The sequence below is a fragment of the Coregonus lavaretus genome (genome assembly GCF_964263955.1).
Source record: "Coregonus lavaretus genome assembly, chromosome: 6".
In the NCBI taxonomy this organism is placed as follows: domain Eukaryota; kingdom Metazoa; phylum Chordata; class Actinopteri; order Salmoniformes; family Salmonidae; genus Coregonus; species Coregonus lavaretus.
In genome coordinates, this window is record NC_139993.1 from 35,680,331 (window position 1) to 35,707,861 (window position 27,531).

Below are 27,531 nucleotides of genomic sequence, written 5' to 3' on the forward strand. Positions count from 1 at the left end.
AAGACCCAGCCACGTTTCATTTTCAATGCCCTTGCTGATGGAAGGAGGTTTTCACTCAAAATCTCACGATACATGGCCCCATTCATTCTTTCCTTTACACGGATCAGTCGTCCTGGTCCCTTTGCAGAAAAACAGCCCCAAAGCATGATGTTTCCACCCCCATGCTTCACAGTAGGTATGGTGTTCTTTGGATGCAACTCAGCATTCTTTGTCCTCCAAACACGACGAGTTGAGTTTTTACCACACAGCCAGGGCAACTAAGGAGTGGCTCCGTAAGAAGCATCTCAAGGTCCTGGAGTGACCTAGCCAGTCTCCAGACCTGAACCCAATAGAAAATATTTGGAGGGAGCTGAAAGTCCATATTGCCCAGCGACAGCCCCGAAACCTGAAGCATCTGGAGAAGGTCTGTATGGAGGAGTGGGCCAAAATCCCTGCTGCAGTGTGTGCAAACCTGGTCAAGACCTACAGGAAACGTATGATCTCTGTAATTGCAAACAAAGGTTTCTGTACCAAATATTAAATTCTGCTTTTCTGATGTATCAAATACTTATGTCATGCAATAAAATGCAAATTAATTACTTAAAAATCATACAATGTGATTTTCTGGATTTTTGTTTTAGATTCCGTCTCTCACAGTTGAAGTGTACATATGATAAATATTACAGACCTCTACATGCTTTGTAAGTACGAAAACCTGCAAAATCGGCAGTGTATCAAATACTTGTTCTCCCCACTGTATATACATATACATACATACACATACATATACACATACATACATATAAATACATATACATACATTTACATATAAACTCAGCAAAAAAAGGAAACGTCCTCTCACTGTCAACTGCGTTTATTTTCAGCAAACTTAGCATGTGTAAATATTTGTATGAACATAACAAGATTCAACAACTGAGACTAAACAAGTTCCACAGACATGTGACCAACATAAATTGAATAATGTGTCCCTGAACAAAGGGGGGGTAAAAATTAATAGTAACAGTCAGTATCTGGTGTGGCCACCAGCTGCATTAAGTACTGCAGTGCATCTCCTCCTCATGGAATGCACCAGATTTGTCAGTTCTTGCTGTGAGATGTTACCCCTCTCTTCCACCTAGGCACCTGCAAGTTCCCAGACATTTCTGGGGGGAATGGCCCTAGCCCTCACCCTCCGATCCAACAGGTCCCAGACGTGCTCAATGGGATTGAGATCCGGGCTCTTCGCTGGCCATGGCAGAACACTGACATTCCTTTCTTGCAGGAAACCACGCACAGAACGAGCAGTATGGCTGGTGGCATTGTCGTGCTGGAGGGTCATGTCAGGATGAGCCTGCAGGAAGGGTACCGCATGAGGGAGGAGGTCTTCCCTGTAACGCACAGCGTTGAGATTGCCTGCAATGACAACAAGCTCAGTCCGATGATGCTGTGACACACTGTCCCAGACCATGACGGACCCTCCACCTCCAAATCGATTCCGCTCCAGAGTACAGGCCTCGGTGTAACGCTCATTCCTTCGATGATAAATGCAAATCCGACCATCACCCCTGGTGAGACAAAACCGCGACTCGTCAGTGAAGACCACTTTTTGCCAGTCCTGTCTGGTCCAGCGACGGTGGGTTTGTGCCCATAGGCGACGTTGTTGCCCGTGATGTCTGGTGAGGTCCTGCCTTACAACAGGCCTACAAGCCCTCAGTCCAGCCTCTCTCAGCCTATTGCGGACAGTCTGAGCACTGATGGAGGGATTGTGCGTTCCTGGTGTAACTCGGGCAGTTGTTGTTGACAGTACGGACATTGCAATTTATTGCCCTGGCCACATCTGCAGTCCTCATGCCTCCTTGCAGCATGCCTAAGGCACGTTCACGCAGATGAGCAGGGACCCTGGCCTTTGGTGTTTTTCAGAGTCTTTAGTGTCCTAAGGCCTCTTTAGTGTCCTAAGTTTTCATAACTGTGACCTTAATTGCCTACCGTCTGTAAGCTGTTAGTGTCTTAACGACCGTTCCACAGGTGTATGTTCATTAATTGTTTATGGTTCATTGAACAAGAATGGGAAATTGTGTTTAAACCCTTTACAATTAAGATCTGAGAAGTTATTTGGATGTTTCTTTTTTTGCTGAGTTTATATACATATCTTACTTTCCAACCCCACCACCCCTTCCCTAATTGGAGTAAACTAGTGAACAACAACGCTTAGGCCTCTACCTCCAGCTTATACATACTATATCCATTTTATGGACACAGTCAATTTTACAATAATTCTATTTTGTTTGTTTTTACTCCTGAACTTCCTCTACCCTCAACCTCTCCGATCATTTTCATGATGTCCATCCAGTTTGCTTCTACATGCCATATTTTTCTAACTGTGCTCAGTGCGGATGTTGCCTGTAAGCCATGGCTTCTGGTTGGGGTATGTATGTACAGTCACTGTGGGGTCAACGTCATCAATGCACTTATTGATGAAGCCAGTGACTGATGTGATATACTCCTCAATGGCATCGGATGAATCCCGGAACATATTCCAGTATGTACTAGCAAAACAGTCCTGTAGCTTATCATCTGCGTCATCTGACCACTTCCGTATTGAGCGAATCACTGGTACTTCCTGCTTTAGTTTTTGCTTGTAAGCAGGAATCAGGAGGATAGAATTATGGTCAGATTTGCCAAATGGAGGGCGAGGGAGAGCTTTGTATGCATCTCTGTGTGTGGAGTAAAGGTTTTTCCCTCTGGTTGCACATGTGACATGCTGGTAGAAATTAGATAAAACAGATTTCAGTTTTTCTGCATTAAAGTCCCCGGCCACTAGGAGCACCACCTCTGGATGAGCATTTTCAAGTTTGCTTATAGCCTTATACAGCTCGTTGAGTGCGGTCTTAGTGGCAGCATCGGTTTGTGTTGGTAAATAGACAGCTACGAATAATATAGATAGTGGGGTCTACAGCTTATCATGATGTACTCTACCTCAGGTACACAAACCACCACCCCTCGTCTTACCGGAGGTAGCTGTTTTGTCTTGCTGATGCACGGAAAACCCAGCCAACTGTATATAATCCATAAAGTCGTTCAGCCATGACTCTGTGAAACATACGATATTACAGTTTTTAATGTCCCATTGGTAGGATAGTCTCGAACAGAGCTCATCCAGTTGATTCTCCAATGATTGCACGTTAGCCAATAGGACAGATGGTAGAGGCGGGTTACCCACTCGCCAACAAATTCTCACAAGGCACCCTGATCTGCGTCCCCTGTATTGGTGTCTCCTCTTCATGCATATGACAGGGATTTGGGCCTGGTCCGGGAGCAGCAGTAAATCCTTCGCGTTCAGCTTGTTAAAGAAAAACCTTTGTCCAGTTCGAGGTGAGTAATCACTGTTCTGATTTCCAGAAGCTCTTTTTGGTCATAAGACACGGTGGCAGAAACATTATGTACAAAATAAGTCACAAACAAAGTGAAAAAACACACAAAATAGCACAATTGGTTAGGAGCCCGTAAAACAGCAGCCATCCCCTCCGGTGCCATTCTCTCTACGCAGCATATAAAGAGGATGGGTGAAGTGATGGTGAATAACCCAGTTACCAGTATTTTCCTGGGTTAGTTATGTCTAAGAAGGCTAAAAAGGAAGCGTGGAATTCCTGATGGACCATACTGCCATGGCTATATACTGAAAAAAATAGGATGTACGAGAGCTTCCCTGGTGGCACAGATGATAAAAGACCTGTCTCGAGGAACCAAACATTGCACGTTCAAATATATGAAGTGTAGAAAATATGGTTGTGTTTGTATGATTAAATGTTGTTCAAATGTCCAATGAAATAAAGAATGTTCAGATACTCAACATGTGTTTGTAAGATGAAATGCTGTTCAAATGACCTATGACTGAAATTAAAATCCTGTGTCTCTACATCACCTACAATACAGTCCTCAAATGAGAATTGCCATTAAATCTGGAGAGAAACATAAAGGGGATGTATTTGAATGTTGTGGTAGTATTAGGAAAAACTTGAATTTAAGATGTCCTTGAAATGTTCTAAGGATGTCCAAGACAAGGTACAATGTATATTGCATGAACATCAATGGAATATTATGTTAAACCTAAAACAAATATGCTACGAACTTCATACAAACTGACTTATTTATGTATGAATGTCATCACAACTGAGCATATTTTGTGTTTTGGGAACCTATCTTTTGTAATGCACCCACACTGTTCCCACAGCCCAATTACATGTTCTGGGAACCTTTAAAGAACTTAGATAGGCTGTTCTGTTAACATTCCTGCAACATCAAAGGAATGTTTTGTGCCACCTGATAAAACATTATCTGAATAACAGCAAAACTAGACAGCTTTTGTGTTTTGGGAACATATCTCTTGTCATGTCCCCACAATGTTCCCACCAGACTGTTCCGACAACCTAATGAAACATTCTGGGAACCTTTACAGAACAGAATAAATGTGTTCTGGGAACGTTCTTGTACCATCAGGTGAATGGTTTTTGCACCCTAAAATAAACATTGTATAATCACCCACACAACTGGAACGTTTTTGTGTTTTGGGAAAATGTATTTTGTGTATTTTGTGATGCCACAATGTTCTCAACAGACTGTTCCCACAATCTACTGAAATATTCTGGGAACCTTTAAAGAACAGATCAAATGTGTTATAGGAACGTGTAACATCAGGTGAATGTTTTATACATGTTATGAGAACTTTGTCGCTACCTAAAGAATGTTCTGGGAACTTTCATAGAACCAATTTTGGTTTGCTGGGAAAACATTTATTGTACATTGTGTTATTACATTACCTGGAAACCTAATGAGAACTTTTGGGGAATGTTCTTTGGTGGTTGTTACAGATGTTGGGCACAACATTTTAGTGAATGTTAGGAGAACATTCCAAGGATATATATATTTATTATAAAAAATATGAATGTTTTTGGGGTGTATCATCCTAATGTTCGATAAAACCCTAACTAGAACTTAATGGGAATCTTAGCTAATGTTCCTGGTTTGCCGGGTTGACAAGAAATAGTGTAACGCACTGAAACTTCACTTAGGTTCTGTATTTTATTGACAGTTAAGTTGGGAAATAAAGTTTAGTAGACAATAGACAGATAATATTAACTGTAATCATAGAAGTAAGTGTAGTTTTGCAGGTGTTTCTCGACTAATGCATCCTGGTCTATTATTCAGCAGCAACAGGAACTCTTTAAAACATGCAAGACTACAAAGTAAAGTAATCCCATTTTCTGCCTGTTCTGTTGAATGGCTCGCCTCATCGTCAAAGTGTCTCCACCTCTCCACTCATCTAACAGTCCAAGAATTTCTCCTTTCTTTCTTGGCTTTAAGGTGAGGCTGCCTGTTTATGCCAGACGCAGCTCAGAGCGCAGGGACACTAAATGGGAGTCTGTAATTATCATTGTTCCTCTACTGTCCTGTCAGTGCGCTCGCCAGCAAAACAAGAGGGATCCCTTGGCAGCGCTCATCAAAGCAATGGCCTTTGATCAGCAGAAAAGCCCAAAACGCTGTACAAAATCAACTTGGAATGCTCCAAACATAGTAAAAGGGAATAGATATCCTTCCAAAGACATCTCCCACTCCCCCTCTCCTATAGCCTGTTGATGCCATATGCACAGGTGCTTGGTCCTAAATATGGGTTGTGTCTGATCAGCTGTGTCTGAACAAAGGACTGAAATAACTTTAATGAGAGGACAGGAGTCATGCAATGTTGTTGTGAAAAAGTCAGGACCACCAAATTTTTAAGAGATTGATCAGTTGCGTGCTATGTGTTGATTAACTCATATAGGGTGGTTTCATGGTTTGGCAAAGTGCATAGAAAATATGACAAAATAAGTTAGTGGTCCACATCCTACATTTGACCTCATAGCAATGGATAGCTCAATGTTCTAATGATTTGTCCTGAGTCTTTACAGCAGAGCTCTGTACTGACCTCAAAATGTTAGGGCAGTACTGTGGGAATTATTCCAACCTCCAACAGTGAATTCTATTATACATCTGTCTGCCTATTACCCTATTTTACAGACACATATTGTATGTTGATAATTTAACTCAAAAGCTATTTTTTTTTCGTTTTTGTATCTATACATGCTTTGTCATCTGTAAAAGTGCCATAAAAATGGTTTCTTCCAGATTAATTGCAACTGGGGGACAAAACAAGCAATAATAAATGCTCCAGAAAGCCCATTTTGAAGGCCCTTGGCCAAAATCTATGGGGGCACAAGTCATGCTGCTTTAGCGATCAATGACCTAAAGATTCAGGGACCTTTGAAACCTGTGTGGTCATTTTCTCTCAGAGGAGTGAAAAGAACTGTGGTGGGTGGGAGAAAAAAAACCTTGCCACTCATAATACCGATCTATGTATTGTAGACGAAAAGGGAGGAGAGAAGGGGCACCATTTTAAAGCACCTATTGAATTGCTATTACAGCCCCTGAGACTAATTGTGGCTGTTGTGTCTCTCGGTGGCCGAGGGGGTTCTGGAGTGGCCCTGCATGCTCTTACCCAGTGGGGTTTTCAGACAGAAAGGCCCTGAGAGAGCCCAGGACCACCGAAGATCAATAGCAAACCCTTCACTCTTTCACAGGCCTACTCTAATCCTTCACATTTGTCTACCATTTTGTTCAGGGCCATTCACAGCTCCTTGAATTTGGGATTAGGGTCTTGTTTTGTTACAAAAACAGCCCAAATTATTACGGTGAATGGACCGAGGGACAGACGATGAGTGTGTGAGTGCATGTGCGCATGTCTGTACCTGTGTGTGTTAGAAGAATATGAGAATATGCCCAATGTCTCAGAAAAAGCTGAACGTTTATTTTCTTCCTCATAGAACTCAGTTAGAATGAGTTACAATGTCAGTTAGAGTGGGTTAAGTTCCATATCTTTCAGAAATTCCTTTACTTTTGTGTTCCTTCTGTGGCTGTCTGGCCGAACTCCCTCTGTCGGAGTCTTGGCAGCAGGCATCAGATCCATCAGACGGGCCATATCGGGCCTTCTCATCACTGAGTGAGTGGATTAGTCTGTGTGTCTGCAGCCACATGAGACAGGGCTGCTGAGTGGCACACGCGCCAGCCACATTACCCCCAAAGCCCTGCCATGCCACTCCACAGGTATGCGGTGCCACAGAGGCCTCCGTCCAGCCTCACCCCTGTGTGCATTCCCCAGATGCCTGCGAGCATGTCAGACACCGCAGGATGGGAAGGGAAGGCTAGCAGGATGGGGAGAGGGTGTAGGGGTTGGAGGGGCTGAGGCTAGTCTCCGTCTAGATAGTTTGGCCAACCGAAGCAGGCCAGATTTTGGATGAAGTCCCAGTCAACATCATAAGGTTGTCTTTGGCTTCTGGTGACTGGAAAAGGCCTAAGTTGGGACAGGTTCATGCGAAGCCTGAGGCGTGCCAAACCTTATCCACCCTGCCGCTCGAGCTCCAGTGTGTGTGGAGTAATTCTCCAAGGGAAAGGGGCTAGAGTGTCTCTGTCTTTTGTCACCATCTGCGTTGGGATATTTTCTCAGAGCTAAGGCTACGGTAGCACACACTGGCCTTTTCTGTTCAAAGACTAGCAGGTGGGTGCTCTTCCTTAAAGAAGATTTTCTCCACGTATAATGTTTAAAATGAGGTTTTTGTCATGGCTTATTTGACCTTCTTAGGTAAAGTTTAAAAAATAAGCTGGTCTCGCTGTGGTGAGAATGCTTTTATTGGATTACCCTCGCAGGCTGTATCAGACGCATAAAATAACCATGACCAGAAAGTGTCAGTTTCCTCTGTCAAGCCTTGTCATCGTTTGATTCTCAAGAACAGAACACAGATAACTTGACACTGTTGGCAAAGGGAGAGGAATACAACGGTCGGTTACAGTTCAGTTTGAGGGGGCTAATTTTTCCTATGGAGAGCTACAAATGAGGAATTGAAATTAAACAGCCTTTAAAATGTAATAGTTTTCTCAGTACCCAGGAGAAATATAGAGACAGGCTGTGGAATCAAAGAGTGGCAATGAAATGTAGCCTACACTAAGAGGGTGTAGAGTTTTGACCAGACTGCCGTGAGTCTAGACAGGCTTTGAGCTTATACTATAGTTCCCTCTGGAGCCTAATGAATCAATTTCCCCTTGTAGTCCCACATCTTTGTGTGTGTCCTCCCTCTATGCCTCCACTTCACTAGTTCTCCATTCTCCTCCATAAGAACTGTGACAATAGGTGGGCATCTTCTTCTAAAGCTCGCTAAAGTAAAATGAGTCATGTTTCAATTGTGGTCCACACAAAGTTTGAGTAATGTCTGGTACTGTCTAACTGCTGTAGGTATGAAACCTCTTGGTACAATGTACTATAGGTATGACTCTGGGTAATCTTAAAAACGGTATAACACATGAGAAGGAGGAACATATGTAAGATTTAAGAGAAGTGTAACCTCATCATAGAAGCCCTGCTGCTGTACAGAGGATACATTTTGGGGGCTCATCTGAACACCCGGGGCCTCTTGCAACATTACAGAAAGATAAGAGGTTAAGAAATTACATTTTAACAATACATTTTTGTGTTATTTTGTGTGTTTTATTCACAGGTGCAAACACTTACATTATATGTATTGCCTCATCCGACCCCATTATATGTATTGCCTCATCCAGACCCATGATATGTATTGCTTCATCTAAGTGTGAATTACTCCATGCATTAGAGGCATGTTCCTCTGATACCTGATGGTCCCACCCACCCTGAGCTGAGCTCCACATTCCCAGTTCACACTGCTGAGCTGCATTCATCAGCCCTCTCAGACCCTCATGTCAAACATGATCCAGGGCTCCCCTAACATGACACAGAAAGAGAGCCCCTCCACATCAATGGGCCAAACCGTTAGAGCATTAGAGGGCTTTGAGCTGGGGGAGCTGGGGGGCAAGGGGGCTTTCTCTCTGGCCTTGGGTAAGCACACTGAGTAGCAGTGGCTGATCTCCCCAATGCACTGCTGACTGCATGGGCCCCTGTCTGCCAGTAACTCCAATGTGAGAGGTAAGAGCTGAAGGCAGGCTACTCTGGAGGGGCCGACCTGTTGTCTTGATAATGATGGAGAGGACAGAGGTTGGAGTCACTTCCTCCGTTAGAGTGGCTTCCTCATTCCAAGTGATCATTGCAATTAACCTCAATTGATGACAAAAACTAGGGGAGCAAGATGAATGGACGAGAGCATCTGAACAAACATAAAAACCTGTTATTCCTGAACAGGTTCATTACTCTCTACAGAGGACCTAATTTGTCAACTATTTGCCCTAAAAAGCACACCAAAGAAGGTCATGACAAAAAAAAAAAAATTATATCACAAAAAGAGACCGACACCCACAAGTACACATGCGCTATGGCTACTACTATGGCTGAACCGGTCTGTCATTTTATTCTGGGGAAGCTGCTCCATCTCTTGGTTAGAAGACTGCATAACAGTAGCAGCTCATATTTTTCGGACTCTCTTGCCCCCTCCACTGGATATACTGCAGTACCTGACTTACTTTTAAGGCTCAACTCTTTAAGAGCTGAATCCTAACTTGAGGTCTCCGCACATCAGAGGAGGCTGGTGGGAGGAGCTATAGGAGGATGGGCTCATTGTAATGGCTGGAATGGAAGGGTATCATATACATTAACCACATGTTTGACACCGTTCCATTTCTTCCATTCCAGCCATTACAATGAGCCGGTCCTCCTATAGCTCCTCCCACCAGCCTCCTCTGGCACACATCACTAGGACTTGGAATCAAATGATGAATCTCTTCAGTCAGAGTGTGGGATTACCTTTGTAAGACTTTTGTAAGACCATGTCTGCTTCTCAGTCTCCAATGTGGTGACCTACACTGAGTATACAAAACATTAGGAACTTTTCATGACAAAGACTGACCAGGTGAATCCAGGTGAAAGTTAAGATCCCTTATTGATGTCACTTGTTAAATCCACTTCAATCAGTGTAGATGAAGGGGAGGAGACAGGTTAAATAATCATTTTTAAGCCTTGAGACAATTGAGACATGGATTTTGTATGTGTGCCATTCAGAGGGTGAATGGGAAAGACAAAAGATTTAAGTGCTTTTGAACGGGGTATGGTAGTAGGTGCCAGGTGCACCGGTTTGAGTGTGTCAAGAACTGCAAGGCTGCTGGGTTTCCCGTGTGTATGAAGAATGGTCCACCACCCAAAGGACATCCAGTCAACTTGACACAACTGTGGGAAGCATTGGAGTCAACATGGGCCCACATCCCTGTGGAACGCTTTGGACACTTGATAATACATGCCCCAAAGAATTGAGGCTGTTCTGAGGGCAAAAGGGGTGCAACTCAATATTAGGAAGGTGTTCCTAATGTTTTGTGCACTTTGTGCATACTGTGGGGTCCGAAATACATCTTTGATAAAGATGAGCAAAAATGACTCTATAAAATAAAGAATTCATATGCTGAGCTATATTGTAAGCTAAAATAATTGGGAAATTATATTATTTTATACTAATATAATTACTCCGAAAAATAGTAGTAATAATAATAGTAATAACTTTTTTTTCTCAAAAATGTAGGAGTCAAAATTATTGGCACCCCTGTTTCCAATACGTTTCAATAATGTTTTATTTACATTTTACATTTGAGTCATTTAGCAGACGCTCTTATCCAGAGCAACTTACAGTTTTTTTATGAGTTGGAGAACACATTGGGAAGGATCATAGACTGTTCCTCCATACAGAATCCTTCCAGATCCTTGATATCCACAGGTTTTCAATGGGTTTGAAGTCCGGAGACTCATTTTGTGGCCAATTAACCTTTTATTTGTGGATTTGTATGTGTGCATGGGGTTATTGTCTTGCTGGAAGATCCACTTGCAGCCAAGTTTTAGCCTCTGGGCAGAGGCAATCAGGTTTTTGGCTAAAATGTCCTGGTACTGGGTAAAGTTAATGATGCGATTGACCTTAACAAGGGCCCCAGGACCAGTGTAAGCAAAATAGCCCCATAACATCAAAGATCCACCACCATATTTTACAGTAGATATGGGATTCTTTTCTGCTTATGGATTCTCATTTCGATGCCAAACCCACCACTGGTGTGTGTGGCCAAAGAGCTCTACTTTTATGTTGAAAAATACAAATCACATTGAAAACCTGTGGTTTGAATTGAAGAGGGCAGTCCATAATCGCAGACAAAGGATTTCAAGGATCTGGAAGGATTCTATATGGAGGAATTATATAAGATTCTCCCAATGTGTTCTCCAACTCATAAAACATTCAAGAAAAAGGCTCAGTGACGTTATCCTCGGAAGGCGAGGTATTGAAAGGTATTGAAAACAGGGGTGTGAACAATTTTGACCCCTACTTTTGGAGCAAAAAAGGGATTACTTGTTAAACTAAATGTATTTCTCTGAGCAATTGTATTAGTATAGAAGAATATGAGTATTTATATATAAATACTTGTTTTGCAAATTTCTCTCCTGTTTCAACTATTCAACTTTCAGGGGGATTCAGGTGGTCCTCTGGTGTGTAAGGGGACAGCAGTGGGAGTTGTGTCCTTCAATGATGCAGACTATTACAACCAGCCGAGAACACCCAATGTCTACACCAAAATATCAACCTATCTCTGATTTCCAGTAAAATCCTGAAATCAAATCTGGGGAGGCAGGTTGTTTAGTGGTTAAGAGCGTTGGCCACTAACCGAAAGGTCACTGGTTTGAATCTTAGAGTGAAAAATCTGCCGATGTGCCCTTGAGCAAGGCACTTAACCCTAGTTGCTCTGGATAAGAACGTCTGTTAAAATGTAAATAAAATCATTTTCCACTAGTCACAACTGATATGAATAAGAAAAGGTTATTATCATATACACATCTTTAAACAGATAGCTACGTGGAAACATATGGGTAGAACAACAAAGTAGCTCTGGTTTCATGAAGACGACACAATACTCTGAAACTACACCACTGCTTCCTCTGAATGCCATAAGCCTTGGTCACTGTGGTCCATCTATCTGGTTCGGAATGCTGTTAAGCATGGCACCAATGCAGTGCAAAAATGGGTGCACAGCCACTGGAAAACAGACTGAGATGACAATAGCAAGGTCTGATGTATCTAGAGTGTGGTGTGGTCACACATAATAAAGCGCTAGTTGTTCATGGTTGGCATGTAGTGGTTACATAGACACAATGGGGTCACACCCAGGAGGGCATCGACCTCCATGTAAAACACATAGCTCTTGAATGAGGGTGGATTCCCTAGTGTTATACAAAACACTCTGGGTTAGTGTAACACATAGTAACAATGCACTGTAAAAAAATTATATATATATATATATATATATATATATATATATATATATAATAAATAAATAAAAATGCAAAAAAAAAAAATGAATGTGGGAAACCAGCACCTGTGTATTCTTTAAACTGGGGACGCTGCACCATCTCTTGGTTGTAAGGCTAAATAACTTTCAGAAATATTTCTGACTCTCTTGTCCCCTCTGCTGGAAATACTACTGTGCGTGAGACACATGGCCTGACTAAATTTGTCTACAAGCATTTCGAAACTATACTGAATAAAAATATACATGCAACATGCAATGTAGCTCAATTGGTAGAGCATGGCGCTTGTAAGGCCAGGGTAGTGGGTTCGATCCCCGGGACCACCCTTACGTAAAAATGTATGCACACATGAGTGTAAGTCGCTTTGGATGAAAGCGTCTGCTAAATGGCATATTATTATTATATTATAAATTGTTGGTCCCATGTTTCATGAACTGAAATAAAAGATCCCAGAAATGTTCCATAAGCACAAAAAGCTTATTTCTCTAAAATGTTGTGTACAAATTTGTATAAATCCCTGTTAGTGAGCATTTTTCACTTGCCAAGATAATCCATCCACCTGACAGGTGTGGAATATCAAGAAGCTGATTAAACAGCATTATCATTACACAGGTGCACCTTGTGCTGGGGACAGTAAAAGGCCACTGTAAAATGTGCAGTTGTCACACAACACAATGCCACAGATGTCTCAAGTTTGAGGGCGCGTGCAATTGATATGCTACCTGCAGGAACGTCCACCAGAGCAGTTGCCAGAGAATTGAATGTTCATTTCTCTACCATAAGCCACCTCCAACATCGTTTTAGAGAATTTGGAAGTATGTCCAACTGGCCTCACAACCGCAGACCACGTGTAACCACGCCAGCCCAGGACCTCCACATCCGGCTTCTTCACCTGCGGGATCGTCTGAGACCAGCCACCCAGACAGCTGATGAAACTGAGGAGTCTTTCTGTCTGTAATAAAGCCCTTTTGTGGGGAAAAAGTCATTCTGATTGGCTGGGCCTAGCTCCCCGGTGGGTGGGCCTATGCCCTCCCAGGCCCACCCATGGCTGTGCCCCTGCCCAGTCGTGTGAAACCAATAGATTAGGGCCTAATTAATTTATTTCTATTGACTGATTTCCTTACAGTGGGGAAAAAAAGTATTTAGTCAGCCACCAATTGTGCAAGTTCTCCCACTTAAAAAGATGAGAGAGGCCTGTAATTTCCATCATAGGTACCTGTCAACTATGACAGACAAAATGAGGAAAAAAAATCCAGAAAATCACATTGTAGGATTTTTTATGAATTTATTTGGAAATTATGGTGGAAAAAAAGTATTTGGTCAATAACAAAAGTTTCTCAATACTTTGTTATATACCCTTTGTTGGAAATGACACAGGTCAAACATTTTCTGTAAGTCAAATCCTCATAACAGCGCCGGAGAAGATGGCTGCCGTTTTACAGCCCTCTAACCAATTGTACTATTATGTGTGTTTTTCCGCGTTATTTGTAATTTATTTTGTACATAATGTTTCTGCCATCGTCTCTTATAACCAAAAAGAGCTTCTGGATATCAGGACAGCGATTACTCACCTCGTATTGGACGAAGATTTTTTCTTCAACGAGGCGGCCGCGAAGGATATCATACAGACACCCAACAAGGCCCAAATCCCCGTCATTCGCGTGAGGAAGAGACGGAGATATCGTGGACGTAGATCGGGGTGCCTTGTAAGGATCCGACGGCGAGCGAGTAAACTGCCTCTTCCATCAATCCTATTAGCCAACGTTCAATCATTTGAAAATAAATTGGATGACCTAAGATTACGGTTATCCTACCAACGGGACATTAAAAACTGTAATATCTTATGTTTCACCGAGTCGTGGCTGAACGACGACATGGATAACATACAGCTAGCGGGCTATACGCTACATCGGCAGGATAGAACGGCTGACTCCGGTAAGACAAGGGGTGGCGGTCTGTGTATATTTGTAAACAACAGCTGGTGCACAAAATCAAATTCTAAGGAAGTCTCGAGGTTTTGCTCGCCTGAGGTAGAGTATCTTATGATAAGCTGTAGACCACACTATTTACCAAGAGAGTTTTCATCTATATTTTTCATAGCTGTCTATTTACCACCACAAACCAATGCTGGCATTAAGATTGCACTGAATTAGTTGTACAAGGCCATAAATCAACAGGAAAACGCTCATCCAGATGCAGCGCTCCTAGTGGCCGGGGACTTTAATACAGGGAAACTTAAATCCGTTCTACCTAATTTCTACCAGCATGTTAAATGTGCAACCAGAGGAAAAAAAACTCTAGACCACCTTTACTCCACACACAGAGACGCTTACAAAGCTCTCCCTCGCCCTCCATTTGGCAAATCTGACCATAACTCTATCCTCCTGATTCCTGCTTATAAGCAAAAACTAAAGCAGGAAGCACCAGTGACTCGGTTAATAAAAAAGTGGTCAGATGACGCAGATGCTAAGCTACAGCACTGTTTTGCTAGCACAGACTGGAACATGTTCCGGGATTCTTCAGACAGCATTGAGGAGTACACCACATCAGTCACTGACTTCATCAATAAGTGCATCGATGATGTCGTCCCCACAGTGACCGTACGTACATACCCCAACCAGAAGCCATGGATTACAGGAAACATCCGCACTGAGCTAAAGGGTAGAGCTGCCGCTTTCAAGGAACGGGACTCTAACCCGGATGCTTATTAGAAATCCCGCTATGCCCTCCGACGAACCATCAAACAGGCAAAGAGTCAATACAGGACTAAGATTGAATCGTACTACACTGGCTCTGACGCTCGTCGGATGTGGCAGGGCTTGAAAACTATTACAGACTACAAAGGGAAGCACAGCCGCGAGCTGCCCAGTGACACAAGCCTACCAGACGAGCTAAACCACTTCTATGCTCGCTTCGAGGCAAGCAACACTGAAGCATGCATGAGAGCACCAGCTGTTCCGGATGACTATGTGATCACGCTCTCCGTAGCCGATGTGAGTAAGACTTTTAAGCAGGTCAACATTCACAAGGCCGCAGGGCCAGACGGATCACCAGGACGTGTACTCCGAGCATGTGCTGACCAACTGGCAAGTGTCTTCACTGACATTTTCAACATGTCCCTGACTGAGTCTGCAATACCAACATGTTTCAAGCAGACCACCATAGTCCCCATGCCCAAGGACTCTAAGATAACCTGCCTAAATGACTACCAACCCGTAGCACTGACGTCTGTAGCCATGAAGTGCTTTGAAAGGCTGGTCATGGCTCACATCAACAGCATTATCCCAGAAACCCTAGACCCACTCCAATTTGCATACCGCCCCAACAGATCCACAGATGATGCAATCTCTATTGCACTCCACACTGCCCTTTCCCACCTGGACAAGAGGAACACCTACGTGAGAATGCTATTCATTGACTACAGCTCAGCATTCAACACCATAGTGCCCTCTAAGCTCATCACTAAGTTAAGGATCCTGGGACTAAACACCTCCCTCTGCAACTGGATCCTGGACTTCCTGACGGGCCGCCCCCAGGTGGTAAGGGTAGGTAACAACATATCTGCCACACTGATCCTCAACACGGGGGCCCCTCAGGGGTGCGTGCTCAGTCCCCTCCTGTACTCTCTGTTCACCCATGACTGCATGGCCAGGCACGACTCCAACACCATCATTAAGTTTGCCGACGACACAACAGTGGTAGGCCTGATCACCGACAACGATGAGACAGCCTATAGGGAGGAGGTCAGAAACCTGGCCGTGTGGTGCCAGGACAACAACCTCTCCCTCAACGTGACCAAGACAAAGGAGATGATTGTGGACTACAGGAAAAAAAAGAGGACTGAGCACGCCCCCATTCTCATCGACGGGGCTGTAGTGGAACAGGTTGAGAGCTTCAAGTTCCTTGGTGTCCACATCACCAACGAACTATCATGGTCCAAACACACCAAGACAGTCGTGAAGAGGGCACGACAAAGCCTATTCCCCCTCAGGAGACTGAAAAGATTTGGCATGGGTCCTCAGATCCTCAAAAAATTCTACAGCTGCACCATCGAGAGCATTCTGACTGGTTGCATCACCGCCTGGTATGGCAACTGCTTGGCCTCCGACCGCAAGGCACTACAGAGGGTAGTGCGTATGGCCCAGTACATCACTGGGGCCAAGCTTCCTGCCATCCAGGACCTCTATACCAGGCGGTGTCAGAGGAAGGCCCTCAAAATTGTCAAAGACTCCAGCCACCCTAGTCATAGACTGTTCTCTCTGCTACCGCACGGCAAGCGGTACCGGAGTGCCAAGTCTAGGTCCAAAAGACTTCTCAACAGCTTCTACCCCCAAGCCATAAGACTCCTGAACAGCTAATCATGGCTACCCGGACTATTTGCACTGCCCCCCCACCCCATCCTTTTTACGCTGCTACTACTCTGTTAATTATTTATGCATAGTCACTTTAACTCTACCCACATGTACATATTACCTCAACTACCTCAACTAGCCGGTGCCCCCGCACATTGACTCTGCAACGGTACCCCCCTGTATATATATATATATAGCCTCCCTACTGTTATTTTATTTTACTTCTGCTCTTTTTTTTCTCAACACTTTTTTTGTTGTTGTTTTATTTTTACTTTTTTTGTTAAAAATAAATACACTGTTGGTTAAGGGCTGTAAGTAAGCATTTGACTGTAATGTCTGCACCTGTTGTATTCGGCGCATGTGACCAATAAAATTTGATTTGATTTGATTTGATTTGATTCACAAGGTTTTCACACACTGTTGCTGGTATTTTGGCCCATTCCTCCATGCAGATCTCCTCTAGAGCAGTGATGTTTTGGGGCTGTCGCTGGGCAACACAGACTTTCAACTCCCTCCAAAGGTTTTCTATGGGGTTGAGATCTGGAGACTGGCTAGGCCACTCCAGGACCTTGAAATGCTTCTTACGAAGCCACTCCTTCGTTGCCGGGCGGTGTGTTTGGGATCATTGTCATGCTGAAAGACCCAGCCACGTTTCATCTTCAATGCCCTTGCTGATGGAAGGAGGTTTTCACTCAAAATCTCACAATACATGGCCCCATTCATTCTTTCCTTTACACGGATCAGTCGTCCTGGTCCCTTTGCAGAAAAACAGCCCCAAAGCATGATGTTTCCACCCCCATGCTTCACAGTAGGTATGGTGTTCTTTGGATGCAACTCAGCATTCTTTGTCCTCCAAACACGACGAGTTGAGTTTTTACCAAAAAGTTCTATTTTGGTTTCATCTGACCATATGACATTCTCCCAATCCTCTTCTGGATCATCCAAATGCACTCTAGCAAACTTCAGACGGGCCTGGACATGTACTGGCTTAAGCAGGGGGACACGTCTGGCACTGCAGGATTTGAGTCCCTGGCGGCGTAGTGTGTTACTGATGGTAGGCTTTGTTACTTTGGTCCCAGCTCTCTGCAGGTCATTCACTAGGTCCCCCCGTGTGGTTCTGGGATTTTTGCTCACCATTCTTGTGATCATTTTGACCCCACGGGGTGAGATCTTGCGTGGAGCCTCAGATCGAGGGAGATTATCAGTGGTCTTGTATGTCTTCCATTTCCTAATAATTGCTCCCACAGTTGATTTCTTCAAATCAAGCTGCTTACCTATTGCAGATCCAGTCTTCCCAGCCTGTTGCAGGTCTACAATTTTGTTTCTGGTGTCCTTTGACAGCTCTTTGGTCTTGGCCATAGTGGAGTTTGGAGTGTGACTGTTTGAGGTTGTGGACAGGTGTCTTTTATACTGATAACAAGTTCAAACAGGTGCCATTAATACAGGTAACGAGTGGAGGACAGAGGAGCCTCTTAAAGAAGAAGTTACAGGTCTGTGAGAGCCAGAAATCTTGCTTGTTTGTAGGTGACCAAATACTTATTTTCCACCATAATTTGCAAATAAATTCATTAAAAATCCTACAATGTGATTTCCTGGATTTTTTTCTCTCAATTTGTCTGTCATAGTTGACGTGTACCTATGATGAAAATTACAGGCCTCTCTCATCTTTTTAAGTGGGAGAACTTGCACAATTGGTGGCTGACTAAATACTTTTTTCCCCCACTGTTTATGAACTGTAACTCAGTAAAATCTTTGAAATTGTTGCATGTTGCGTTTATATTTTTGTTCAGTATAAATACAAGCATTACAGTTGTATTGCTGTAAATGAGAATGTGTTCTCAGTCAACTTACCTGAAAAAATAAGGGTAAAATAAATAAATAAATAAAAAGAATGAATACTATATGGAATTACAATTACTTGATTAAGCAATTTTTCACGTGTCTGGATTAAAACTGTCCATCTGTTTGATCAAAGAAAGTGCAGTAATAATACCACTAGGTAGGAAAATATATATATCATCTTAGGGCTGTTTTCCAGCTAATATTAAAAGTCACAATGTGGTGGATGATCTAGGCCTATAAAAGGTGTCAATCGATAGTATGTATGGTAAGTTCACACTCTGAGAGGTGAGATCCTGTGAAGCTAGCAGGTGGTACATCCTGTGAAGGAGTTCATAGAGACACTCACCACTTCTAAACTCACCAGTCTGAGAAGACAAAGACCCCATCTCTCACTCTCTCACATTTTCAATCACGTTCTCAGACACGTTCTTTGACAACATGGCTGCCACATCTCTCCTGCTCCTGCTCATCACTCTCCTGCCCACTCCAGGGCTCACAGGTAAGACCAAACATCACCTTTGACCTCTACTCACTCTGGGGTGAGAGGGCAGCAGAGTGGGAAACTTTTGACCTTCTCACCCTCATCTATTCTCTAGAACAGCAAAGGGACGCTAGGGACATAGACACACAGAAGGTCTTCTTTCTGGTTTTATAATGTAACCTGACAATTATGGTACAATTAATCAATTAGTTGTATGGTAAAGACCAGAACAATTGATGTGATGAAAAACAATTCAATATCTTGTATCGACATGATAGCCCACCACTGCTTGCGTTTCATTAGGGCAAATCTCTCTGTCCCAGCTAACCAGGACTCTGGCATAGTGAATGGAGCAGAATCCAGACGCAACTCCAAACCCTACATGGTCTCTATACAAAACAAGACTAAGCATATCTGTGGAGGGTTCCTCGTGTCTGAGAGCTTTGTCATGACAGCCGCCCACTGCTACATATGGTAATTGTGTTTTACTCTTATCCTATTGAACTATTTAGGTAAGAAAAAATGACATCTACAACTTTAACTACTCACACCAAAAAGTCATAAATGATTCTGTGGTATCTGTTAAAAATGGCATATTTGTTTTATGCTGTAGAATGTTCTGTGTGCTCAGTAAGTAGACTGTGGTTTTCTCTTTCTCAATCTGACGGTTATGGTTGGTGCTCATGACATTACAAGGCAGGAAAGTTGTTGTTACATCATTGATGTGAAATATTACCACATACATCCTGGTTACAATGCTAAGACATTGGAGAACGACATCATCCTGTTGCAGGTACATGGCAGAGAAAGTATGCACAGTGTGAGAATGTCTATTAGCTTAGCATTATCACACCATTACACCAACAATAAATGCCAATAGACCTTAGATCTAATGGAGAGAAAAAACCAAACAAGCACAGTTAGGTTTGTTCAAATCCAGTGCAGTAGTCATGTATGAAAACATTTGATGATGTGTATAATAATATTTAGTATAATATCATGTAGCTTATTGGAGAATCAACTGTGTGGTCATGTGCTCCAAATGTAGCTTGTCAAAACTACCCCGAAGAGCAAAGCTGTGAAGCAGATCCCTCTCCCTAAGAAAGACCAGGACATCAAGGCAAAATCCTTCTGTACTGTGTCAGGGTGGGGTGCCACCAAAACAGGCGGTTCTGCAAACTCACGCCATCTGGAGGTGAACGTCGCTATTGTAGACAGAAGTTTCTGCCAGAGATCTTGGGGGAAAACTGGCACCATAACCCCATCTATGATATGTGCTGGTGGTACTGCTGCTGATTATAAAGGTGTTTGCGAGGTATGGTCATAGAATGTCTTTAATTCTGATAATTCATTAATTATAAAATGACTTTCTTTGTAAATGTAGAGTAATTTAGTTTTTTCATTCCCTTATTTCAACTATTATTGCAGGGAGATTCAGGAGGTCCTCTGGTGTGCAAGGGGACAGCAGTAGGAGTTGTGTCCTTTAACCAGAAAGACAACTGCAATGAGCCACAGAAGCCCAACGTCTACACCAAAATATCCAAGTATCTTTCCTGGATCAAGTGTATCATGAAGTATTAAGGAATGAAATATACATTGAGTGAGTAATAAATTAAGAGTTTATTTCCAAAACGCTATATTTACCAATTCTTCACATTTGTGTTTATTCATCAGAAATGATTGCTTATGGGTACATTCATTACCATTTTCAGATTTTTAATTCATAGATTTCAGATGTGTATGAAAATGTTTTTTTATTTTTTTGCTAAACGCTATATATGCATTGTTTAGCTGGAATGGAATACATAGCCTTGCTCAGAGAAAGAGATTTTGTTTAACAAGTGATAACTTTTTTTCTCAAAAAGGTAGGGGTCAAAATTATTGACACCCCTGTATTCAATACGTTTCAATACCTCACCTTGCAAGGATAGTGGTACTGAGCCTTCTTCTAAAATGTTTTATGAGTTGGAGACATAGCCGCAAGAAGTGGGGGGAGGGGGGGGGGGGTGCATTTTAAAAAATGGTAATTCATTCCTTTTACATTTTAGTAGGCACTCTTATCCAGAGCAACTTACAGTAGTGAGTGCATACATTTTCATACTGGTCCCCCGTGGGAATCAAACCCACAACCCTAGCGTTGCAAGCGCCATGCTCTACCAACTAAACCACATCATATCATCACAAACCACTTGATGTCTCAATGTACTCAATTACTGTATTGTGCATTGTGTTTCTTCATGGAAAGTCCACAGGTACAAAACCTAGATGACCAGCCTGCGTACAATACAGTAATGTACATTTACATGAAGCGGTTTGTAACGATGGTAAATTAATACTGCACAAAAAGTGGTTGTTTTCCATGTTATTTGATCAAGAAAAATATTTAATTTGATGGGGATGTTTTGGGTCTTTGCCCATAACTTTGCACCTTTTGATGTAAATGTTTGAGGACAGGGTTTTGTTCTTTTTGGATTCCATTAGAATGACGACCGCAGAGAAAGGAACAGGGCAACAACTCTTACAATTCCAACTATGGAATCTTGCAAGATACTGTTCTTAATTTTATAACTAACAACCTTACTTTGCCAAAACGGAGATGCTGAAAAAAATGTTTTGCTCGCGCTACAGACATCTATATCGGTCCTCTAATACAGGACTAGTGAAGGCCCAGTACACTACTTTTGTGAAAAAAAATATTTAAAAAAAGTATAATATCTGTTTTTATTAATTATTTTTTTTTAATTCCGATTTTTCAGGGGGTGCTACAGCATCCTCAGCACCCCTACTTCCCGCGGCTATGGTTGGAGAACACATTGGGAGGGATCTTAGACCATTCCATTCCTTCATACAGAATCCTTCCAGATCCTTGATATAATTTGTCTTTGCTTATGGACTGCCCTCTTCAAATTCACACCACAGGTTTTCAAGTCCAGAGAATGAGATGTCCATTGCAAAATGTTGATTTTGTGACCAATACTTGTTAAACAAAATGTATTTCTCTGAACAATTGTATTAGTATAGAAGAATATGATTTCCACACTTTTTCAGAAGTATTTACAGTTGAAGTCGGAAGTTTACATACACTTACACAAACCACTCCACAAATGTCTTGTTAACAAACTATAGTTTTGGCAAGTCGGTTAGGACATCTACTTTGTGCATGACACAAGTAATTTTTCCAACAATTGTTTACAGACAGATTATTTCACTTATAATTCACTGTATCACAATTCCAGTGGGTCAGAAGTTGACTAGGCCTTTAAACCGCTTGGAAAATTCCAGAAAATGTAGTTGAGGTTTAGGGTTTGGTGAATGATTTGTCCCAAATACAATGCTTCTAGTTTTGAAATATTTAAGACTAACTTATTCCTTGCCACCCATTCTGAAACTAACTGCAGTTGCAGTAATTTCAGTTGCTGTGGTAGCTGACATGTATAGTGTTGAGTCATCAGCATACATAGACACACTGGCTAGTTGTTCATGGTTGGCATGTAGTGGTTACATTGACACACAATGGGGTCACACCCAGGAGGGCATCGACCTCCATGTAAGACACATACTGTAGCTCTTGAATGAGGATGGATTCCCTAGTGTTATACAAAACACTCTGGGTTAATATTACACACAGTAACAATGCATTGTAAAAAAAAAATATATATACATATAATAAATAAAAATACAACAACAAAAACATTGAATGTGGGAAACCAGCACCATGTCTATTAATTAAACTGTGGACGCTGCTCCATCTCTTGGTTGTAAGACTAAATAACTTTCAGAAATATTTCTGACTCTCTTGTCCCCTCTGCTGGATATACTACAGTACCTCAGACACATGGCCTTTCAAAATGCAATTTCTAAACTAAAAACAAGCATTACAGTGATATCAAGCATAAATACTTTCTGGAATTACAAATACTTAAAGCCATTTTTCAAGTGAAAAAGTCAGGATTAAAACTGTACATCTGTTTGATCAAAGAAAGTTAACTAATACTGTAGTACCAGTACACGCTCAGAAAAAAAGGTGCTATCTAGAACCAAAAAGGGTTCTTCAGATGTCCCCATAGGAGAACCCTTTGAAGAACCCATTTTGGTTCCAGGTTGAACCCTTGTGGTTCCAGGTAGAATCCTTTTGGATTACCAGGACGTGTACTCAGAGCATGCACGGACCAACTGGCAAGTGTCTTCACTGACATTTCCAACCTCTCCCTGACCGAGTCTGTAATACCTAAATGTTTCAAGCAGACCAGCATAGTCCCTGTGCCCAATAATGCGAAGGTAACCTGCCTAAATGACTACCGCCCCGTAGCACTCATGTCGGTAGCCATTAAGTGCTTTGAAAGGCTGGTCATGGCTCACATCAACACCATCATCCCGGAAACCCTAGACCCACTCCAATTCGCATACCGCCCGAACAGATCCACAGATGACGCAATCTCAATCGCACTCCACACTGTCCTTTCCCACCTGGACAAAAGGAACACCTATGTGAGAATGCTGTTCATTGACTACAGCTCAGCGTTCAACACCATAGTGCCCACAAAGCTTATCACTAAGCTAAGGACCCTGGGACTAAACACCTCCCTCTGCAACTGGATCCTGGACTTCCTGACGGGCCGCCCCGAGGTGGTAAGGGTAGGCAACAACACATCTGCCACGCTGATCCTCAACACCGGGGCCCCTCAGGGGTGTGTGTGCTTAGTCCCCTCCTGTACTCCCCTGTTCACCCACGACTGCGTGGCCAAGCACGACTCCAAAACCATAATTAAGTTTGCTGATGACACAACAGTGGTAGGCCTGATCACGGACAACGATGAGACAGCCTATAGGGAGGAGGTCAGAGACCTGGCAGTGTGGTGCCAGGACAACAACCTCTCCTTCAATGTCAGCAAGACAAAGGAGCTGATGGTGGACTACAGGAAAAGGAGGGCCGAACAGGCCCCCATTAACATCAACGGGGATGTAGTGGAGCAGGTCGAGAGTTTCAAGTTCCTTGGTGTCCACATCACCAACAAACTATCATGGTCCAAACACACCAAGACAGTCATGAAGAGGGAACTACAACAACTTTTCCCCCTCAGGAGACTGAAAAGATTTCACCCTCAGGAGACTGAAAAGATTTGGCATGGGTCCGCAAATCCTCAAAAAGTTATACAGCTGCACCATTGAGAGCATCCTGACCGGTTGCATCACCGCCTGGTATGGCAACTGCTTGGCATCCGACCGTAAGGCGCTACAGAGGGTGGTGCGTACGTCCCAGTACATCACTGGGGCCAAGCTCCTGCCATCCAGGACCTATATACTAGGCGGTGTCAGAGGAAGGCCCAACAAACTGTCAAAGACTCCAGTCACCCAAGTCATAGACTGTTCTCTCTGCTACCGCATGGCAAGCGGTACCGGAGTGGCAAGTCTAGGTCCAAAAGGCTCCTTAACAGCTTCTACCCCCAAGCCATAAGACTACTGAACAATTAATCAAATGGCCACCCAGACTATTTACATTGACACCAGTCACTTTACCCCTACCTACATGTACAAATTACCTCGACTAACCTGTACCCCCTCACATTGACTCGGTACCGGTACCCCCTGTATATAGCCTCGTTATTGTTATGTAATTTTATTGTGTTACTTTTTATTTAATTTATTAAATTTTTTCTTTAGTTTATTCAGTAAATACTTTCTTAACTCTATTTCTTGCATTGTTGGTTAAGGGATTGTAAGTAAGCATTTCACGGTTAGGTCTACACCTGTTGTATTCGCGCATGTGACAAATAACATTTGATTTGATTTGATGTAGAACCCTTTGCACAGAGGGTTCTACATGCTACCCAAAAGAGTTATGCTTAAAAGGGTTCTACCTGAAACCAAAAAAGGGTTATCTTATGGGGACAGTCGCAGAACCCTTTTGGAACCCTTTTTTCTAAGAGCGTAGGTTGAAAAATATATATAATCTTAGGGCTGTTTTCCAGCGAATATTAACAGTCACAATGTGGTGGATGATCTAGGCCTATAAGAGGTGTCAATCGATAGTACGTATGGTAAGTTCACACTCTGAGAGGTGAGATCCTGTGACGCTAGCAGGTGGTACATCCTGTGAAGGAGTTCATAGAGACACTCAGCACTTCAAAACCCACCAGTCTGAGAAGACAAAGACTCCATCACTCACTCTCTCACATTCTCGAACACATTTTCAATCACGCTCTTTGACAACATGGCTGCCACATCTCTCCTGCTCCTGCTCATCACTCTCCTGCCTGCTCCAGGGCTGACAGGTAAGACCAAACTTCACCTTTGACCTCTTCTCACTCTGGGGTGAGAGGGCAGCAGAGTGGGAAACTTTTGACCTTCTCACCCTCATCTATTCTCTAGAACAGCAAAGGGACGCTAGGGACATAGACACACAGAAGGTCTTCTTTCTGGTTTTATAATGTAACCTGACAATTATGGTACAATTAATCAATTAGTTGTATGGTAAAGACCAGAACAATTGATGTGATGAAAAACAATTCAATATCTTGTATCGACATGATAGCCCACCACTGCTTGCGTTTCATTAGGGCAAATCTCTCTGTCCCAGCTAACCAGGACTCTGGCATAGTGAATGGAGCAGAATCCAGACGCAACTCCAAACCCTACATGGTCTCTATACAAAACAAGACTAAGCATATCTGTGGAGGGTTCCTCGTGTCTGAGAGCTTTGTCATGACAGCCGCCCACTGCTACATATGGTAATTGTGTTTTACTCTTATCCTATTGAACTATTTAGGTAAGAAAAAATGACATCTACAACTTTAACTACTCACACCAAAAAGTCATAAATGATTCTGTGGTATCTGTTAAAAATGGCATATTTGTTTTATGCTGTAGAATGTTCTGTGTGCTCAGTAAGTAGACTGTGGTTTTCTCTTTCTCAATCTGACGGTTATGGTTGGTGCTCATGACATTACAAGGCAGGAAAGTTGTTGTTACATCATTGATGTGAAATATTACCACATACATCCTGGTTACAATGCTAAGACATTGGAGAACGACATCATCCTGTTGCAGGTACATGGCAGAGAAAGTATGCACAGTGTGAGAATGTCTATTAGCTTAGCATTATCACACCATTACACCAACAATAAATGCCAATAGACCTTAGATCTAATGGAGAGAAAAAACCAAACAAGCACAGTTAGGTTTGTTCAAATCCAGTGCAGTAGTCATGTATGAAAACATTTGATGATGTGTATAATAATATTTAGTATAATATCATGTAGCTTATTGGAGAATCAACTGTGTGGTCATGTGCTCCAAATGTAGCTTGTCAAAACTACCCCGAAGAGCAAAGCTGTGAAGCAGATCCCTCTCCCTAAGAAAGACCAGGACATCAAGGCAAAATCCTTCTGTACTGTGTCAGGGTGGGGTGCCACCAAAACAGGCGGTTCTGCAAACTCACGCCATCTGGAGGTGAACGTCGCTATTGTAGACAGAAGTTTCTGCCAGAGATCTTGGGGGAAAACTGGCACCATAACCCCATCTATGATATGTGCTGGTGGTACTGCTGCTGATTATAAAGGTGTTTGCGAGGTATGGTCATAGAATGTCTTTAATTCTGATAATTCATTAATTATAAAATGACTTTCTTTGTAAATGTAGAGTAATTTAGTTTTTTCATTCCCTTATTTCAACTATTATTGCAGGGAGATTCAGGAGGTCCTCTGGTGTGCAAGGGGACAGCAGTAGGAGTTGTGTCCTTTAACCAGAAAGACAACTGCAATGAGCCACAGAAGCCCAACGTCTACACCAAAATATCCAAGTATCTTTCCTGGATCAAGTGTATCATGAAGTATTAAGGAATGAAATATACATTGAGTGAGTAATAAATTAAGAGTTTATTTCCAAAACGCTATATTTACCAATTCTTCACATTTGTGTTTATTCATCAGAAATGATTGCTTATGGGTACATTCATTACCATTTTCAGATTTTTAATTCATAGATTTCAGATGTGTATGAAAATGTTTTTTTATTTTTTTGCTAAACGCTATATATGCATTGTTTAGCTGGAATGGAATACATAGCCTTGCTCAGAGAAAGAGATTTTGTTTAACAAGTGATAACTTTTTTTCTCAAAAAGGTAGGGGTCAAAATTATTGACACCCCTGTATTCAATACGTTTCAATACCTCACCTTGCAAGGATAGTGGTACTGAGCCTTCTTCTAAAATGTTTTATGAGTTGGAGACATAGCCGCAAGAAGTGGGGGGAGGGGGGGGGGGGTGCATTTTAAAAAATGGTAATTCATTCCTTTTACATTTTAGTAGGCACTCTTATCCAGAGCAACTTACAGTAGTGAGTGCATACATTTTCATACTGGTCCCCCGTGGGAATCAAACCCACAACCCTAGCGTTGCAAGCGCCATGCTCTACCAACTAAACCACATCATATCATCACAAACCACTTGATGTCTCAATGTACTCAATTACTGTATTGTGCATTGTGTTTCTTCATGGAAAGTCCACAGGTACAAAACCTAGATGACCAGCCTGCGTACAATACAGTAATGTACA

General features: G+C 42.5%; 2 protein-coding genes across 2 annotated transcripts; both read left to right on the forward strand.

The window, feature by feature from the left end:
* Positions 1–18,936: 18,936 nt before the first annotated feature.
* On the forward strand, positions 18,937–20,574 carry LOC311131595 (complement factor D-like; the record flags this gene model as incomplete). Its single annotated transcript, XM_084164663.1, has 5 exons — positions 18,937–18,997; positions 19,303–19,453; positions 19,631–19,772; positions 20,028–20,294; positions 20,408–20,574. The coding sequence occupies 5 exons, from the start codon at positions 18,937–18,939 to the stop codon at positions 20,558–20,560; spliced, it is 774 nt and encodes a 257-aa protein (XP_084020789.1). The 3' UTR covers positions 20,561–20,574.
* Positions 20,575–25,138: 4,564 nt separating this feature from the next.
* Positions 25,139–26,828, forward strand: LOC311130815 (granzyme-like protein 1). Its single transcript, XM_084163613.1, has 5 exons — positions 25,139–25,251; positions 25,557–25,707; positions 25,885–26,026; positions 26,282–26,548; positions 26,662–26,828. The coding sequence occupies exons 1-5, from the start codon at positions 25,191–25,193 to the stop codon at positions 26,812–26,814; spliced, it is 774 nt and encodes a 257-aa protein (XP_084019739.1). The 5' UTR covers positions 25,139–25,190; the 3' UTR covers positions 26,815–26,828.
* Positions 26,829–27,531: the final 703 nt, after the last annotated feature.

Bases quoted from the DNA above. Each gene is read 5' to 3' on its own strand.
- LOC311130815 (XM_084163613.1), top strand. From the start codon at position 25,191: ATGGCTGCCACATCTCTCCTGCTCCTGCTCATCACTCTCCTGCCTGCT. The intron at 25,252-25,556 runs GTAAGACCAAAC...TCTCTGTCCCAG, and splicing joins GCCTGCTCCAGGGCTGACAG to CTAACCAGGACTCTGGCATA. The intron at 26,549-26,661 runs GTATGGTCATAG...CTATTATTGCAG, and splicing joins ATTATAAAGGTGTTTGCGAG to GGAGATTCAGGAGGTCCTCT.